This window comes from Lissotriton helveticus, chromosome 3_2 (assembly GCF_964261635.1).
Source record: "Lissotriton helveticus chromosome 3_2, aLisHel1.1, whole genome shotgun sequence".
Taxonomy (NCBI): Eukaryota; Metazoa; Chordata; class Amphibia; order Caudata; family Salamandridae; genus Lissotriton; species Lissotriton helveticus.
The window spans coordinates 500,942,779-500,962,146 of NC_136062.1; the positions used below are offsets into that span (position 1 = coordinate 500,942,779).

General features: G+C 49.4%; 1 protein-coding gene across 1 annotated transcript; it reads right to left on the reverse strand.

Annotated features, from left to right (window-relative positions):
* Nucleotides 1–12,299: 12,299 nt before the first annotated feature.
* Nucleotides 12,300–17,643, reverse strand: LOC144826117 (uncharacterized). The gene has a single exon (XM_078684518.1). The coding sequence runs from the start codon at nt 16,745–16,747 to the stop codon at nt 15,839–15,841; it is 909 nt and encodes a 302-aa protein (XP_078540644.1). The 5' UTR covers nt 16,748–17,643; the 3' UTR covers nt 12,300–15,838.
* Nucleotides 17,644–19,368: the final 1,725 nt, after the last annotated feature.

The following is a 19,368-nucleotide window of genomic DNA, read 5'->3' on the forward strand; positions in this document are numbered from 1 at the left end:
TGTAGAAGGATAGTCGAGTGTTGAGGCATTCTGGCCCTAGTTTGTAGAGGGCCTTGTGTGCGTGGGTGAGGAGACGGAAGGTTATTCTCTTGTTGACGGGGAGCCAGTGGAGGTCTTTCAGGTGGCCGGTAATGTGATTTTGGCGATGGATGTCCAAAATGAGTCTCGCTGATGCGTTTTGGATACGTTGGAGTTTTTCCAGTAATTTGGCTGTAATTCCGGCGTAGAGGGTGTTTCCGTAGTCCAGTCGACTCGTGACTAGTGCGTGGGTGACATTTTTTCTTGTCTTGGAGGGGATCCAACAGAAGATTTTTTTGAGCATACGAAGTACGTTGAAGCAGGAGGATGAGACGGCGTTGACTTGTCTGGTCATCGAGAGTGAGGAGTCTAGGATGAAGCCTAGGTTGCGTGCGTGATCTGTGGGTGTGGGTGCTGTGCCCAGAGCCGAAGGCCACCATGAGTTGTCCCAGGCAGAGGGGGATGATCCTAGGATGAGCACCTCCGTTTTGTCTGAGTTAAGTTTTAGGCGGCTGTTTTTCATCCATTCGGCTACTTCTTTCATACCTTCGTGAAGATTGGTTTTGGCGGAGTTAGGGTCTTTGGTGAGGGAAAGGATCAGCTGGGTGTCGTCGGCGTAGGAGATGATGTTAAGGTTGTGTTGACGCGCGATGGATGCGAGTGGACTCATGTAAACGTTGAAGAGGGTGGGACTGAGTGATGATCCTTGAGGTACACCGCAAATGACTTCGGTAGCCTCTGATTTGAATGGGGGAAGTCGTACTCTCTGGGTTCTTCCGGCGAGGAACGAGACGATCCAGTCCAACGCTTTTCCTTGTATTCCGATGTTGTTGAGGCGTTGTATGAGGGTGCTATGACAGACTGTGTCGAAGGCGGCGGAGAGGTCGAGTAGAATGAGGGCCACTGTTTCTCCGTTGTCCAGTAGTGTTCGGATGTCGTCTGTGGCTGCGATGAGGGCGGTTTCGGTGCTGTGTTTGGCTCGAAAGCCGTTCTGTGAGGGATCGAGGGAGTTGTTGGCTTCGAGGAAGGCGGCGAGTTGGCTATTGACGGCTTTCTCGATGACTTTTGCCGGGAAAGGGAGGAGGGATATTGGGCGGTAGTTTTTGAGTTCAGAGGGGTCTGCTGTGGGTTTCTTCAGGAGGGCGCTGACTTCGGCATGTTTCCAGCTTTCTGGGAAGGTAGCAGAATTGAAGGAGTAGTTGATAACATCACGGAGGTGGGGTGCGATGATGGAGTCTGCTTTGTTGAAGATGTGGTGGGGACATGGGTCGGTTGGCGAGCCAGAGTGGATGGAATTCATTAGGCGGATGGTGTCTTCGGTGGTGATTGGGTTCCAGGCGTTGAGATTGTTGGAGGGCGGTATAGGTTCTGAGGGGGGTGGGGAGGATTGTTCGTTGGTACTGTTTTCGAAGCTGTTATGTATGTCGGCAATTTTGTTGTAGAAGAAGGAGGATAACGAATCGCAGAGGTTTTGGGAGGGAGTAATGTTGTTTGAGGCTGCGGTGGGGTTGGTAAATTCTTTGACGATATTGAATAGTTCCTTGCTGTTATGGGCATTGTTGTCGAGTCGATTCTTGAATGCTGATTTCTTGGTGGATCGAATCAGCTGGTGGTGTTTGCGGGTGGCTACCTTGAAGGTGGTCATGTTGTCGGTGGTTGGGTTTTTTCTCCATGTTTTCTCGAGTGTACGGCAAAGTTTCTTGGATTTTTTAAGGTCATCGTTGAACCAGGGGGCTTTTTTGCTGTCTTGTTTGGTGTGATGGTTTTTCAAGGGTGCTAATTCGTCAGCGCTGTGAGTGATCCATTGTTTGAATTTGATGGCAGCTTGGTTAGGGTCCGATGAGAGAGCGGGTGGGTTTTGGTTGAGTGATGTGAGGAGTTGGTCGGTGGTGATTTTGTTCCATTTTCTTCAGGGAATAGGTTGTGGGGGGTTGTGGGTCGAGGTGGTTTTGTAGCTGAAGTGAACACAGCTGTGGTCCGTCCAAGGGAGAGCTGTGGTGCGATCGAAGGAGATGTGTTTGCTGGAAGTGAAGATTGGGTCTAGCGTATGTCCGGCTATGTGGGTGGGGTGTCAACAAGTTGTTTGAGTCCGAGATTGGCCAGGTTGTCCAGAAGGGTGGTGGTGTTGCTGTCGTTATTCTTTTCCAGGTGGAAGTTGAGGTCTCCTGGTAGGATGTAGTTCTCGGAGGCGAGGGCATGTGGACTGATGAAGTCAGTGATGTCCTCGCTGAATTGTTTACGTGTTCCTGGAGGCCTGTAGATGAGGGTGCCTCTGAGTGTGGTTCTGGGGTCAGTGTGGACCTGGAAGTGGAGGTGTTCGGCGGAGGTAAGGTTATCGTCGGAGCTGGTCGTGATTTTGATGGTGTTCTTATGGACGATGGCGATGCCTCCTCCTGTTTGGACGGTGCGGTCTTTACGGATGATCTTGTAATTGTCCGGGATGGCTATGGCGATGTCGGGTGTTGATGATGCATTCATCCATGTTTCAGTGAGGAAGGCGACGTCTGGTGATATAATGTCGAGTAGATCCCAGAGTTCAGTGGCGTGTCTGTGGACCGAGCGGGTGTTCAGCAGGATGCACTTCAGGTGGTTAGGGTCGGACCTGTGTTTGGGGTTAGTGGTTGTGGTAAGGGTCTTGACGCTGGTGAATTTGCAGGAGTGGCAGGCGAAGGGCCCATGGGTACGTCCCGGGGCAGCTTCGTAGCATAGGGGAGTACGTCCGGGGTTAAGGGCTAGAAGGGTGGCTGCATCATACCTAATGCGGCCAGAGTGCGGTTTGCGGGGGCCACGGGGTCTGGCGCTGGGCGCGGTCCAGGCGCGGACGGGCGTAGACGGCTTACCTTTGGCGCACCTTCGGCGCGCATGGGGCGCGACCGCTGCGCGTGGACGCTGCGCGAGGGTCCATCTGTCATATGTGGATAGTGGAAGGAGAGGGGCGAGGGAGGAGCAGCTGGGAGGCGGGTGCGTGGTGGAGAGGGCGGGCTCCGGGCACAACAACAACAACAATGGCGGCAGAAAGGGAAGCGCAAACCGGGTTGGGGGAAAATAAATAATTAATGACGCTGTGGGCAGCGAGGCGCTTAAGGAGTGGGGCACAGAAGGAAAGGGCCACAATAATGAATAAGCGATCCGGTAATGCAAGCAAACAATACAGGCACTTTAAATTAATTAAATAATGCAGGCACAGTCAAGCGCAGGCACAGTCAGGCACTATTATAAGCAACAGAGCAGCGCTAACGATACCCAGGCAGAGTAGGCAGAGGAGAGCAGGGGCAGTAGGGAGCGACCGCTTCTGACGAAGTCAGGACGGTCACAGCGCTTCGATCGGCAGGGAGAAGCCTTGCCTCTTAGTGGGAGGGAGGAACAGCTGGGAGGCGGGTGCGTGGTGGAGAGGGCGGGCTCCGGGCACAACAACAACAACAATGGCGGCAGAAAGGGAAGCTCAAACCGGGTTGGGGGGAAAATAAATAATTAATGACGCTGTGGGCAGTGAGGCGCTTAAGGAGTGGGGCACAGAAGGAAAGGGCCACAATAATGAATAAGCGATCCGGTAATGCAAGCAAACAATACAGGCACTTTAAATTAATTAAATAATGCAGGCACAGTCAAGCGCAGGCACAGTCAGGCGCTATTATAAGCAACAGAGCAGCGCTAACGATACCCAGGCAGAGTAGGCAGAGGAGAGCAGGGGCAGTAGGGAGCGACCGCTTCTGACAAAGTCAGAAGCGGTCAGGTAGGGAGGGAGTCAGGTAGGGAGGCAGTCCCTAGTGGCGGAATCCTCCTGGCACCCAGCAGCAGCAGGCCTCCCTCTCAGGTCAGGAACAAGAGAACCTTTTTCATGGGGTCACAGCCCCTTTTTATACACATAACTCCTTTGTGACACAGGTGCAGGGCAGAGACATCAGACAGTCTACAGAAGGTGAAGCCAGCATTGTGAAAGGAAAGTACCGGCTCTGGAGCACTTTGTTGTGCTCAGCCCTTCTCCCTATTCAGAGGACAGGCTAGGGTCATCAGTCGCACCACAGGGGGCGGAGCCAGCATTGTGTAGGGAAGGCCCAGCCCTATTCAGGTCCCAGGTGCACTCCTCCCTGCCATCAACATGCAGATCTCCCCATTCACCACCGGGGCAGACCCATCCTAACTCCTGGAGCCAGGCACACCAGCCAGCTCCAGCCAATCACAAGCCAGACAGGGAATTGACCTTTATTACACAGACAGGCCAGTTTCTAGAAGTGGCACTTCCACACTAGACACATTAACGCCGCACACATCATCGCGCAGCATTTAATCACACGAGTCCGTACATACCAAACTCGACCCTGCACTCCCCACGCATCAGGAACTACCATGGACACATACATTCCCCATGCATTCCTATGGGAGGGCAGGCCTACCTCACAACATGCACTCACAGTGCGCACGCACTTTACACTGGGACACAGTGTTAAAGTGCGCAGAAGCCAAAAACAACCAACACCAGGTCACATATAACAGCAAAAAGTTCAGGGGTGAACCGGCCAGAATGGCCAAGTCAAACACCTTTGAAACTTCCACCTGCCCATCCTGGGGGAGGAGACCTAGCACCTCACCCAGTATGTGCATTGTTGCAGGCCCAGGAGAGCGGGGGCTCTCCACCCAGGGGCCCAGCAACATATCTGCTTTGTGGCAGCCTAGGCAGCCCCTCAGACCGGACGTGGATTGAAGGTTAGGTTTCAGGGGGCATCTCTAAGTTGCCCTCTGTAGTGCATTTTACATTAAATCCCACACTGGCATCAGTGTGGGTTTAGTGTGCTGAGAAGTTTGATATCAAACTTGTCAGTCTTCAATGTAGCCATTATGGTGCTGTGGCGTTCGTAATGACAACCTCCCAGCACCATATACTCTTAATGGCATCACTGCACTTACAGTGCCCAGGAATGACCCTGGGTACTGTAGGGGCACAGGGCTCATGCACCTGTACCCACACCAATTGCATAGGGCACCCAGCTAGAGGGGTGACTGATGGCCGTGGGTGTGTGGACATGGCACCCAGGGATGGTGCCATGTCATGACTTTGTTTAGTTGTGCACCAGGCTACTCAGTCTGCAAAGGCAGTGTGTGGGTGTCAGGGTGCAGGGACCCTAAGGATGGCACAATAAGTTCTGGTCACAATGCCCTGGGTACCTAGGGTACCATTTACCAGGGGCTAACATGTGGCCCGAGATGCCAATTGGGTTTCAGCTTCAATACAGTTTTAGGGAAGAACACTTGCCCTGGGCAACTGATTGGCAGGAGCCCAGGGCACACTCAGTCAAAGCACATCAGCAATTCAGCAAAAAGTGGGGGCATACCAATGTAAGAAAGATGGCACTTTCTCACAGTTAACTAGAGGTAAGACGCCTCTCCAGAACCGTCAAGGGTTACCCAGGGGTAAGACACCTCCCCCGGGAGGAGAGAGAATGATCCAAGAAGGGAGGGGAACCGTCAAGGGTTACCCTGGGCTAAGACACCTCCCCCGGAACCGTCAAGGGTTACCCAGGGGTAAGACACCTCACCCGTGAGGAGAGAGAATGATCAAAGAAGGGATGAAAACCGTCAAGGGTTACCCAGGGGTATGACACCTCCCCTGGGAGGAGAGAGAATGATCCGAGAAGGGAGGGGAACCGTCAAGGGTTACCCAGGGGTAAGACACCTCCCCCGGGAGGAGAGAGAATGATCCGAGAAGGGAGGGGACCGTCAAGGGTTACCGAGGGGTAAGACACCTCCCCTGGAACCGTCAAGGGTTGCCCGGGTATAAGACACCTCCCCCGTGAGGAGAGGGAATGAGCGAGAAGGGGGGGGAACTGTCAAGGGTTGCCCAGGGGTAAGACACCTCCCCCATGAGGAAAGAGAATGAGCGAGAAGGGAGGGGAACTGTCTAGGGTTGCCCAGGGGTAAGACACCTCCCCCGTGAGGAGAGAGAATGAGCGAGAAGGGGGGAACTGTCAAGGGTTGCCCAGGGGTAAGACACCTCCCCCTTGAGGAGAGAGAATGAGTGAGAAGGGGGGGGGACTGTCAAGGGTTGCCCAAGGGTAAGACACCTCCCCGTGAGTAGAGAGAATGAGCGAGAAGGGAGGGGAACTGTCAAGGGTTACTCAGGGGTAAGACACCTCACCCGCAACCGTCGAGGGTTATCCAGGGGTAAGACATCTCTACCGGGAGGAGAGAGAGAAAGATCCAAGAAGGGAGGGGACCATCAAGGGTTACCCAGGGGTAAGACACCTCCCCAGGGAGGAGAGAGAAAGATCCAAGAAGGGAGGGGACCGTCAAGGGTTACCCAGGGGTAAGATACCTCACTCGGAACCATCAAGGGTTACCCAGGGGTAAGACACCTCGCCCGGGAGGAGAGAAAATGATCCAAGAAGGGAGGAGTACCGTCAAGGGTTACCCAGGGGTAAGACACCTCCCCCGGGAGGAGAGAGAATGATCCAAGAAGAGAGGGGACCATCAAGGGTTACCCAGGGGTAAGACACCTCCCCAAGGAGGAGAGAGAAAGATCCAAGAAGGGAGGGGACCGTCAAGGGTTACCCAGGGGTAAGACACCTCACTCGGAACCATCAAGGGTTACCCAGGGGTAAGACACCTCCCCCGGGAGGAGAGAAATGATCCAAGAAGGGAGGAGTACCACCCAGGGTTACTCAGGGGTAAAACACCTCCCCCGTAACCGTCAAGGGGTACCCAGGGGTAAGACACCTCCACCGTAACCGTCAAGTGTTACCCAGGGGTAAAACACCTCCCCCAGAACCGTCAAGCGTTACCTAGGGGTAAAACCTTCCCTGGGAGGAGAGAGAATGATCTGAGAAGGGAGGGTAACCGTCAAGGTTACCCAGGGGTCAGACACCTCCCCATGAACCGTCAAGGGTTACCCAGGGATAAGACACCTCCCCCAGGAGGAGAGAGAATGATCCCAGAAGGGAGGGGACCGTCAAGGGTTACCCAGGGGTAAGACACCTCCCCCAGGAGGAGAGAGAATGATCTGAGAAGGGAGGAGAACCGTTAAGGGTTACCCAGGGTAAGACACCTCCCCCGGAACCATCAGGGGTTACCCAGAGGTAAGACACCTTCTCCCGGGAGGAGAGAGAATGATCAGAGAAGGGAGGGGACCGTCAAGGGTTATCCTGGGGTAAGACACCTCCCCCGGAACCATCAAGGGTTACCCAGGGGTATGACACCTTCCCCGGGAGGAGAGAGAATGATCCGAGAAGGGAGGGGAACCGTCAAGGGTTACCCAGGGGTAAGACACCTCCCCCCTGAGGAGGGAGAATGATCCGGAATAGGAGGAATTTGGTAATTCTGCAATACTCTTGTAAAGTGGAATTACTAATGCATTCTGTCGTTCCGCTGGGGGAATTAATCTGCAGTGGTTGTTGTATCTAACATAAGAATGGAAGAGTGAGCAGTCTCTCAATGCTTAAAAATGACAGCAGGTTAAAGTTTAATCTGCAGTGGTTTTCAAACATAGATGTTCTGCTCCCACTTCCCTCCCTGTTAAAAAATCACCACAGTGCATACTCCTATGCATCCTTACATACTCTGCAGTAATCTCTGCAGTGCACACCCCTTAACACCTGAACATGCTCTACAGTAATCACTGCAGTGCACACCCCTCGGCGCCCTCACATACTCTGCAGTATAATCACTGCAGTGCATACCCCTTGGTGACCTTACATACTCTGCAGTAATCACTGCAGTGCACACCCCTTGGTGCCCTCACATACTCTGCAGTATAATCACTGCAGTGCATACCCCTTGGTGACCTTACATACTCTGCAGTAATCACTGCAGTGCACACCCCTCGGTGCCCTTCCATACTCTGCAGTAATCACTGCATTGCAATCCCCTCGGCGCCCATACATACTATGCAGTATTCACTGCAGTGCATACCCCTCGGCACCCTCACATACTCTGCAGTAATCACAGCAGTGCATACCCCTTGGCACCCTCACATACTATGCAGTAATCACTGCAGTGCATACCCCTCAACACCCTTACATACACTGCAGTGATCACAGCAATGCATACCCCTGGGCGTCCTTACATACTCTGCAGTAACTTCTGCAGTGCATACCCCTCGGCGCCCATACATACTCTGCAGTAATCACTGCAGTACATCCCTCGGCGCCCATACATACTCTGCAGTAATCACTGCAGTGCATACCCCTCGGCACCCTCACATACTCTTTAGTAATTACTGAAGTGCATACCCCTTGGCACCCATACATACTCTGCAGTAATCACTGCAGTGCACACCCCTCGGCACCCTCACGTACTCTGCAGTAATCACTGAAGTGTATACCCCTTGGCGCCCATACATACTCTGCAGTAATCACTGCAGTGTGCACCCCTCGGCACCCTCACATACTCTGCAGTAATCAATGCAGTGCATACCCCTCGGCACCCTTACACACTCTGCAGTAATCACTGCAGTATATACCCCTCTGCACCCTCACATACTCTGCAGTAATGACTGCAGTGTGCACCCCTCGGCACCCTCACATACTCTGCAGTAATCACTGCAGTGCATATCCCTCGGTGCACATACATACTCTGCAGTAATCACTGCAGTGTGCACCCCTCGGCACCCTCACATACTCTGCAGTAATCACTGCAGTGCACACCCCTCGGCTCCCATACATACTCTTTTTTACTTATTTATTTATTTTATTTTAAAAGGTTCTATATAGCACTGGCTAGACCCGGAAGTATCAGAGCGCTTTACATGAGTATCAGACCATAGTTGCATGTTACATCATTATAAAGGTTACACAGTTGTTAGAGCATGGCAACATAGTTACATGTAAGGGCGAGATAGACAGTAATGACAACACACGTAGGGGGAAAAGCAGGCAAGGGGAGAGATTCAGGGGAGGGGGTAGGAGCAGGGAGGTAGACAGAGTGAAGGAGGGAAAGAGGAGGGGAGGAAGAGAGACACAGCATGGAAAGAGGAGGGGGAGGGTGACGGAGACACAAACCGGTAGACGAGTTAAAGCTGCGTCCAAAGTCCAGTAAGTTGTGATCCAGGGGAAGTGGTATCATTTTCCCATCTCTGTTAAGAGAGGTTCCCTTTACGCAGTGGACTCTCTCAGAGGGGTCTCTGAGACTCCAAGGCCTACATACTGGATCCTTCCCCAAAAAGGGGAGAGGGAGTGCTTTTTTTAAGGGGTGCCATACAGAGATAAAGGGGAACTATCCCAGACCTCGGCTAAGTGTAGAATCTCTTAACACTGTGGACTCTCTCAGAAGGGGTATCTGAGATTCCAGGACTGGAATGCTAGGATCCTTCCCCAACAAGGGGAGAGGGAGTGCTTTGGCAAGGGGCACATTCAAGGAGGCCAATTAAGGCCTATTTCCGTTATGTGTGAGATCCCAAACACAGTGGACTCTCTCAGAGGGGACTCTGAGACTCCGAGGCAATGCTGCTGGAACCCTCCCCAACAAGGGGAGAGGGAGTGCTTTGGCAAGAGGCACAATCATTGAGGCCGATAAGGGTACAGTTGGGCGGTGGGGGGGGCCTGTACAGCGGACAGGCTAAACATAAGGTTCAACATAAATAACAAAATTACATCAGTTGCACGATAACATCAAATACTAGAAGAACATTTCAGGAGGATAGAAGATGAAGTAAATGGATCTAAGACGGGTAAGGGGGGATAGATACATATATGCAACAAATTGAAGAGCGAGAAGGGGAGAGAAATAGAGCGGATAGGGGAAAAGGGGGATTGAGAAGGGAGAGGAAGAGGGAGTAGACGGTATGAAGAGACAAATGGAAAATCTGCTCAAAGGTCGAATGGGTAGGAGATGGTCGAGGAGGGAGTCCACAGCCAGTCACCCCTTTAGCTCACAGGGTAGTTTCATCGGGCATCAGTCAGATGGCTAGGTCTCTAGATTATATCAGGTACGGGTTACAATGGTAGTTCGACACATTTAACTAGCATATCAGACAAGACTAATGGCGCAAGTGAGGGTAAGGAGAGTAAGGGTAAAAGGGACACGAGTGAGAAATGGCGGGGGGCCGAAGGAAATCGACTGTCCAATGTCCAGGGGGGTAGGTGACGGTTGAGGGGCCGCCTGCCCGTCAAGTCGGGTCACTTCCAGTACGTCGCTTCCTCTGCAGTAATCCCCAGCAGTACGCCCACGCCTCAGGCCACCAAGCAGTCCACACTGCCTCTGCTATTCTTCATGCAGTCACTCTCACTGGATTGAAGCCTTCGCACTGCCCCTGACACATCTTCTGGAGGTGTGGACTTTCACTGGAGTGCAGCCTTCGCACTGCCCAGACACATCTTCTGGAGGTTTGGACTTTCACTGGAGTGCAACCTTCGTACTGCCTTCATCTTCTGGAGGTGCGGACTCTCACTGGATTGCAGCCTTCGCACTGCCCGACACATCTTCGGGAGGTGTAGATTCTCACTGCAGTGCAGCCTTCGCACTGCGGCCGACACATCTTCTGGAGGTGCTGACTCTCACTGGATTGAAGCCTGCACACTGCCCGACACATCTTCTGGAGGTGCAGACTCTCACTGGATTGAAGCCTTCGCACTGCCCGCTACACAACTTCTGGAGGTGTGGACCCTCACTGCAGTGCAGCCTTCGCACTGCCCCCGACTCATCTTCTGGAGGTGCAGACTCTCACTGGATTGAAGCCTTCGCACTGCCCGACACATCTTCTGGAGGTGCAGACTCTCACTGGATTGAAGCCTTCGCACTGCCTGCTACACATCTTCTGGAGGAGTGGACTCTCACTGCAGTGCAGCCTTCGCACTGCCCCCGACACATCTTCTGGAGGGGCAGACTCTCACTGGATTGAAGCCTTCGCACTGCCCCGACACATCTTCTGGAGGTGAAGACACTCACTGGATTGAAGACTTCGCACTGCCCGCTACACATCTTCTGGAGGTGTGGACCCTCACTGGATTGAAGCCTTCGCACTGCCCCCTACACATCTTCCGGAGGTGTGGACTCACTGGATTTAAGCCTTCACACTGCCCCCTACACATCTTCCGGAGGTGTGGACTCTCACTGGAGTGCAGCAACGCACTGCCTGCTACACATCTTCTGGAGGTGTGGACCCTCACTGGAGGGCAGCCCTCGCACTGCCCCGACACATCTTCTGGAGGTTCCGACCTTCACTGGAGTACAGGCTTCGCACTGCTCCCTATACATCTTCTGGAGGTGTGGACTCTCACTGGAGTGCAGTCTTTGCACTGTCTCAACACATCTTCTGGAGGTGTGGACTCTCACTGCAGTGCAGTCTTCGCACTGTCTCAACACATCTTCTGGAGGTGTGGACTCTCACTGCAGTGCAGCCTTCGCACTGCCCCCGACACATCTTCTGGAGGTGTGGACTGTCACTGGAGTGCAGCCTTCGCACTGCCCTTTCCACATCTTCTGGAGGTGTGGACTCTCACTGCAGTGCAGCCTTCGCACTGCCCGCCACACATCTTCTGGAGGTGCGGACTCTCACTGGATTGAAGCCTTCGCACTGTCCCTACACATCTTCTGGAGGTGTGGACTCTCACTGCAGTGCAGCCCTCGCACTGCCCGACACATCTTCTGGAAGTGTTGAGTCTCACTGGAGTGGAGCCTTCGCATTGCCCCGACACATCTTCTGGAGGGGCAGACTCTCAATGGAGTGCAGCCGTCGCACTGCTTCCAACATATCATCTAGAGGTGCGGACTCTCACTGGTTTGCAACATCTGCTTTGCCAGTACCACTGCACTAGAAACGGCTCTGCAATCTCCTTAAGCTAGCACTTGCTTCCATTCTTCTTGCACATAATCTGGCAGGGTCATTGTGCCTGAAGTGAACCGGCTTGTTTCCTGCACCTCTGCTTCTCCCAGCCCTCTCTGCATGCCCACAACAAAGGGAATAACTACACACAGACAGTGTCACTTTCTTCAACAAGAAAGATCCCTTCTGCAAAGCCTTGAAAGTTGTCTTATCGGCCCCTCTCTTCTGCTATTTCGACCAGGTATCACCCAGCTGGTCTGCACGCATCCTTGTCACCATCTGTCTTGGACAGGGTAGGTGTGCTCCGGAATCAACACCTAACCCAAGTCTGCCAAGTGGGAAAGACCAAGTAGAACCAGCAGAGCCCCCACACCAGCTCAGTAATATTATAATTTCATTGATGGCAACAATAATTCAGTGAACAACAGCATTTTTATAAAATCAAAGGTGATATACAATAAATGTTACATAAACTCAAGGAATAAATGATTGCTAACATGAGAGTTCTGACACCGCAGATAAAGTCGCTTATGTCGCTGATGAGACTTCGAAGCGATGCTGGAGACTTCTTGTTCCCTTCGCGACTCACCGGCTGCTCAAAACACTCCCCACATAGGATCAAAACAAAGACAACACCCTTCCACCCACACACCCTACACTGTGTAGCATGCTACCCATGCTGGCAAGCGCTTCAGAGCCCCACATAGGGGTAGTAAGTGCTGAATGAGATTTGCAACACAATACAACACAATACAATAGACAGTCTTTGGGCCACGGTGGGTGGTCGCTAGCATGCGTAAAAAGTTAATCGAGCTCAAGACTCTCCAATGTTTCATAGCCGTGAATCTCGCTGATCCAGTTGATCATGGTGGTTGGACCCGCTGCAGGGATGTGGCTGATGGACCAGGTGAAGCGGATGTTCAATGTCTCTTTAAAAATGATGCAGCGCCCAATGTCCTCTCCGCTTGTCCCCTGAAGTCAGTTTAGTGTTTCAAACTTGCTGCACAGGGACCCTCCTCATCAGTGATGCAGACACTCGTCACATCCTGGCCCCTCGTCCCTCCAGGAGATGCTCCGCACCTTGTTTGACAAATGAGGGACAGTCGTACTTGCTTTCAAACCCCTTGGCAGCACAGTTGCAAGTAGAAGCTACATTTAAAGAACACTTAGCAAATGCAGCCTGTCCTCACCTTTGTCCAAACACATCAACTAAGCTATGGTACTCTTGCAGGACACTGACGGTGGCAAAGTATGATGCTCAATGCACCTTGTAACATGTGTACATTCTTGGGCCTTCATCAGCAGACCAGAAGATACTTTTGATCCAAATAAAGTCTACACATCTGAAAGAATGAAGTTCTTATTAACTATCTCCCACGGTACAAATGGCATCAAAACATCGAGCGGTGTCTGATCTATTGTAATTAAATTCTCTTTCAATTCAACTTACCAGGGTCGAGAGTAAAACATTGTTTTTGAACCCTCCAGTTCAAGTCTGTTTAGGCTGTTTCAAGCTCACACCAACTCTTCCCTCCCAGTCATGGATGACATTTCATATGATGAGCCACTGATGAATGGAACCCGGGTGAAAAGATGATTTCGGTGCGCATCAGAACATGTAGAGCTGGGACTCGTAGATGTAGACATGTCCTGGCATGTAGATGTTAGAGTCGGAGTCATTGGAGGGACATTGGCACGACATGTAAAAGGCCAGTGACGTCATCAGATGTACAATGGATTTGGACACTCTGGACTTTAAATTGTGGTGACTGTCATGAAGCCCTACTGAATGTTCCTGATCTGAGGGGTTGGCTCTGATGCCCCCACCCCAGCTCAGAGCTGGCGCTGCGCACTTCTTACACTGGATGGGGGGTGCTCATGTTTTCACCAAGCCGAGATTTTGTCTCTCAAACATAGTACAATGGTTTCCAGGAAGGACCAGTACTTAAACATTATGTATGTGTCCGTGTCTCCAAGTGAGGTTTGAATACACATATTGGCAAAAATGTCCTCATTCCAAAGTCACAGTATGTTTGGATAATATAACCTCGGGTTCTTATTTTTTATTCTTGCACTGTGGCAAAGATAACCTCTGTGGAGTTTGTTGTATGTTGGCCATGCAGCTTTTCTTGATTAATCCGGCTGTACTTATGACGACTGGAATGATTTGTGTTGCTTTGTTCCACAGTTTACTCTCCAGGTAGTTGTTTCCTTGTTTCTTTCAGTGCACAGAGTAGTGCGCGCCGAGACCCCACACTGCTAAAGTCATATGCATAGTTGTGAGTTTCTCCTTTAACGGTGTCTGCTGTTGACACAACAACCTTTCTAATGGCTGAGATTGATGTGTGCCTTGTTATTATAACGTCTTTGTGCTCTGTACCCATGGCTGGCCGTGGACCCAGTGAATGTCCAGTGCTATAATCTTGTAAGGCTCACACAACTTGAAATGGATGAGGCGAGGACGAGGTATTATGCTGTTTAGCACTACGCACATCAAACTCTGCATTCACCTGATGTATCTGATTGTTCTTTGCAGATAGTAAACCATCTTGTGGCAGAATGCTGGGCAGGTGTCACTCGCATCTTTGGGTTGTGTTCCTTTCTGCACAGTCACCTGTTTGCCTGTTTACTGTCCATGTGGGATTTCTGAGTGCACTTCTAATGCATCCACTGCTAATAGGTCTCATGCTACCAACAATAAGTACTTTTTGAGACATGCCACCAATCTTGGAAAGAATGAGAACCCTCACAGGGATCCAGTGAAGGGCAGTCTTAGCTAGGCTGGGCCCTGGGATGTGTGAATGCCCTCATTCTGGACTTGCTGTATCAGATTAATTTAATGCCAAAAGACCTGTATAGAGTGGATTGCTGTTGATAGGTGTACCACCACTTATGCTCAATGTATATCTTGAAGCCGAGTCGTGACGCTTTTTAAAACATGCGGCTGTAGTTGGTAGAAACAGCTGCACATGGCGAGTCTACCCCGCGACTCAGAAAGAGGTCAGCTTCAAAGGTGAAACCTCAAATTTCACCCACTTAGTGACAGGAAACCTGCTGCTCAAAAATAGACAGAGGTGGAAGGGATGATATATTACAGCAACCTTTGACCCTAAAGACAATAAGCTCTAATTTGGAGCAGTTAAGTTGCAGATAGTTACTGTGCACCCACAGCCGCCTCATCAGAGACGCTCTGAAGGGCAGACACTGACGAGGCGTCTCTAGGGAATTGTGTCTGGTTCTGAGTCCCATCAGTGTCGGATTCTACGACTACATCTGTGTTTCTGAAGACATGGACTATAGGAACCAAGTAGATATTAAAGGATGAGGGAGCTAGCGCACCACAACAGCTAGGAACATTTTCGCAGAGTGATAGGAACCAAGTAACACACTCTCTTAAGACATTTTTACTTAAAAGAACTGTCAAGGAACAGTATCATCCACAGTATCAAACACTGCAGAGGTAAAAGTTCTGTTTTTTTTGCTGGATTTCTGCCATTCTCAACATTTTATTTGTATTAGTCACGTTCCTTGAACAGTTGCTTTTACTGTGTTGTTGTATCTGGTACCTCTTTTTCTTCTTGCATTAAGGAGCTACCTCTAATGCCTTTCATTTTGAGAATGTTTTTTCAGGTTTGATAAAAGAAGAAGAGCTAGTCTATGGTTTGCTGCTCTTAGTTGAGCATGTAAGGGTATCTTTGGGTAAGTATGGAGGGGTATCCTTGTTGACAGATAGGTGCAGTCAGATTCACTGAGGTCTACCCCACTTTTTACTTTTGGAAAGTACAATCTAGAAATTAACTTTTGTATGTTAAATGATGATCCTACAGCAATTTATATGAGACAATTGGTTTGCTTGTTATTATCTATGATTCTGTACATAGAGGATAAAACAGGTGTGGTAAGCCTATAACTTACTGTTTGTTACCGACTTAAAAAAACTCTTCAGACTTAATTGCACTTTTCCACAAAATTCTTCACCTTTTTGGCTTTTTGCCACTGTTTTTTTATTTGTTCCTATGTATGCATATACTCCTTCCTGGTCAAGTTCTTTCATGCTGTTGGCTTCTTTTAAATTGATGATCTGTGTGAAATATTTACTTTATGTGTTTGCTGATGAGTCTTCAGGGTTGATGAGTGATTGAAACACGCCCCACATTCACTGCACGAGTGCTGTTTTTCTCCTGTGTGTGTTCGCTGATGGATCTTTAGCGTTGATGAGCGATTAAAGCTAATTTCACATTCACTACAAAAGTAAGTTTTTTCTCCAGAGTGCGTCCGGAGGTGAATTTTTAGGTGTGACAATCGATTAAAGCTCTTCTCGCATTCGCTGCAGATGTGTCGTTTTTTCCGTGCGCATGCTTGTTGATGATATTTTAGTGTTGATGAGATACTAAAGCTCTTCCCACATTTGCTGCATGCATATGGTTTTTCACCTGTGTGTGTTCGCTTATGAATTTTTAGGGCTGATGCGCGATTAAAGGTATCCCCACATTCACGACATATGTATGGATTGTCTCCTGTATGTGATCGCTGGTGAATTTTTAGGTACCATAACTGATTAAAGCTCTTCGTACAGTCGCTGCACGAGTATGGCTTTTCACCAGTGTGTGACCGTTGGTGGGTCTTTAGGTTTGATAGCTGATTAAAGGTCTTTCCACATTCACTGCAGGTGTATGGGTTTTCTCCTGTGTGTGTTCGCTGATGACATTTTAGGGTTGATGACCGACCAAAGTCCTTTCCACATTCACTGCACCTGAATGGTTTCACACCTGAGTGTGTTCGCTGATGGTTCTTTAGGTTTGATGAACGATTGAAGGTCTTCCCACATTCACTGCACATGAATGGTTTTTCTCCTGTGTGTGTTAGTTGATGGTCTTTTAGGATTGATGACCGATTAAAGCTCTTCCCACATTCAGTGCATTTGTATGGTTTTTCTCCCATGTGTGTTTGCAGATGGCTCTCTAGGATTGATGACATCTTGAAGCTCTCCCCACATTCACTGTGTTTGATGGTTTTCCTTTTGGGTCGGTCTGATTTTTTTTTCAGGTGTGATGAGTAAGTAAAGCTCTACCTACATTCACTTCACTTGTATGGTTTTGTTTCTGTATGTGTAATGGAGATGGCTCTTTAGGTTTAATGACAAATTAAATGACTCCCACATTCACTGCATTTATATGTTTTCTCCAATATGTTTTCTCTAATCTATCCATATAATAGATGCTTTATGGAACCAATCCTCAAATTCGCTGCATATATATGTTTCTTCACCTGTGTGTACTCCCTGATAATTCTTTAGATTTTCATAGTAAAGACCGCATTTATCTTAGTGGCTTGTTACCTCTGTGCATGCGCTGATGGGCCCTTAAGGTTGCCTTCTATAGTCAGTCCCGACATTCACTGGATGAGTAGTTGCTGATGGCTCCTCAGGTTTGATGGATAACCGAAGCTCTTCCTATACTCATTGCACATTACTTTTTCTCTCAGTGTTTGCATCTCCAAATTGTGTAGGTTTTTTCAAAAGTGAGATAGCTATGTTTAGTGATTTATCAGTTTATTTACACATTTTTGAGACGTTTCTGAAACAGAGGAGAACATAGAGGAGTCTATAAGAAGGATACCTTGTCGCAGAGATGGTTGATCAAATGTTCCTTTAGTGAGTTTGTTAATGGGTAGAATGAATAACAGCTGTTGTCCCATCACATAAAGCCATTAATGTCAGATTCTGCTATCCACTGAATATATCTTGAAGGTTTCTTGCTGGGTTTCATCTGCTGAAGTGTGGGTTCCCGTCTCAAATCAACTGTTTATCGACACTGGAAGCCTTTCACTTCGAAAGAGTATTTGATTATGTCCTTGATTCTTCATCTCCTAGGTATTTCGTTTCTGCGTCTTTTCTCTGTGGGATATAAAGAGATCTGACATGACTAAAGGTATACACTGAACATGGAGAACTGAGTATACATAACATACCAAACCTTTCAGTTTTTAATGAATCGTAATGCTTCCAATTGTTGTTCGTTCACATTAGAGTGCATGCCACAGATCTGTCAAATAGCGATTTAGGATTTAAATTATTCGGAATTAAACAAGAAAATGTTTCTACTTTGAAAAACACTACCCCATAAAATGTGGAATATAAAATCTAAGTACAACCTCAGGCCACACAAAAATATTCATAGCAAGAAAAATAATTCAGTGTTAATCATCATTTGCTACCATTGCTGAAGCTTTAGCATGTGGCAGTGACACAGTTTCCAGGTAGCACACATGACTCCTATATTCCTGGTCACTGGGAATTGTGTGAACGCTTAGTAACAAGAGAATTTTACGAGGGCTGTTCGCTTGGTAAGCTATGTATGTTTATAAATTATAACATTTTTAAAAGTATATTTATTTTCAGCAATTTTCCAACCCCTCTGCCACATAAACCACCATCACACCTTCCCAGGAACTCTACTACACCCAGTCTAACTTCGTCTGCAACAAGATCTCCATCATCTACAAAACTTCAAACCCCTGCTTAGCGATCTTCACTCCTTCATCACTCCGACATATACGAACCCCAACCACATTCTCACCACCTGGGACCAGCTCGCCACTAAAAACACCACAGCCATCATGAACTCCATCCACTTAGGATCATCAACAGACCCTTGTCCCCACCATATGTTTAACCTCAGAAGCAAGGAAATCAGCAGCGAGCTCACATCCATCCTCAACACATTCATCACCACAACCTCCTTCCCAAAAGACTGATAGCACTCAAAGGTCAAACCCCTTCTCAAGAAAACATCCGCTGACCCCAACGAGCTCAAGTACTAGAGCCCAATCTCCTTGTTCCCTTAACCAGCCTAAGTTCTCAAAACAGTCATCAACGATCAACTGACCGAACACCTGGAGAACAATAGCCTGATGGACACCTCCCAATGCAGATTCTTCATGAACCACAGCACTGAAACCACCATGATCACTGCCACCGACAACATCAGAACCATTCTCCACTAAGGGGAAACGGCAGCTCTGATGCTCCTCGACTTATCTGCAGCATTCAATACCGTATCCCACCACACCCTTATCAAGAGACTTCAACAAATCGGAATCCAAGGTGACGCCGTCAAATGGATCAATCAATCAATAAAGACATTTATAAAGTGCACTACATACCCGTGAGGATCTCAAGGCGCTGGTGGGGGGGAGCGGGTGCAGCTACTGATTGAAGAGCCAGGTCTTGAGGAGTCATCTGAAGGCCAGTAGGTCTTTAGACGAGGGTTCCTCTGAGGGTGGTGTTGGGGTCGGTGTGGATCTGGAAGTGCATGTGTTCAGCGGTGCTGAGGGTGTCATCGGTGTTGGTCGAGACTCTAAGAGTGTTCCTGTGGACAATGGCGATTCCTCCTCCTACCCTGTTGGTACAGTCCTTAAGGGTGATCTTGTAGCCTTCCGGGATGGCTATGGCGATGTCAGGTGCTGAGGTGGGGTTCAACCAGGTCTCTGTCAGGAAGGCGACGTCCGGGGTGGTGGAGTCGAGAAGGTCCCAGAGTTCGACTGCGTGTTTGCGGGAGTACCGGGTGTTGAGGAGGATGCAGTTGAGGTAGTTAGGT

Excerpts from the sequence above, each read along its gene's own strand:
- LOC144826117 (XM_078684518.1), bottom strand. The coding sequence starts at position 16,747 with ATGTCATCAATCCTAGAGAGCCATCTGCAAACACACATGGGAGAAAAA.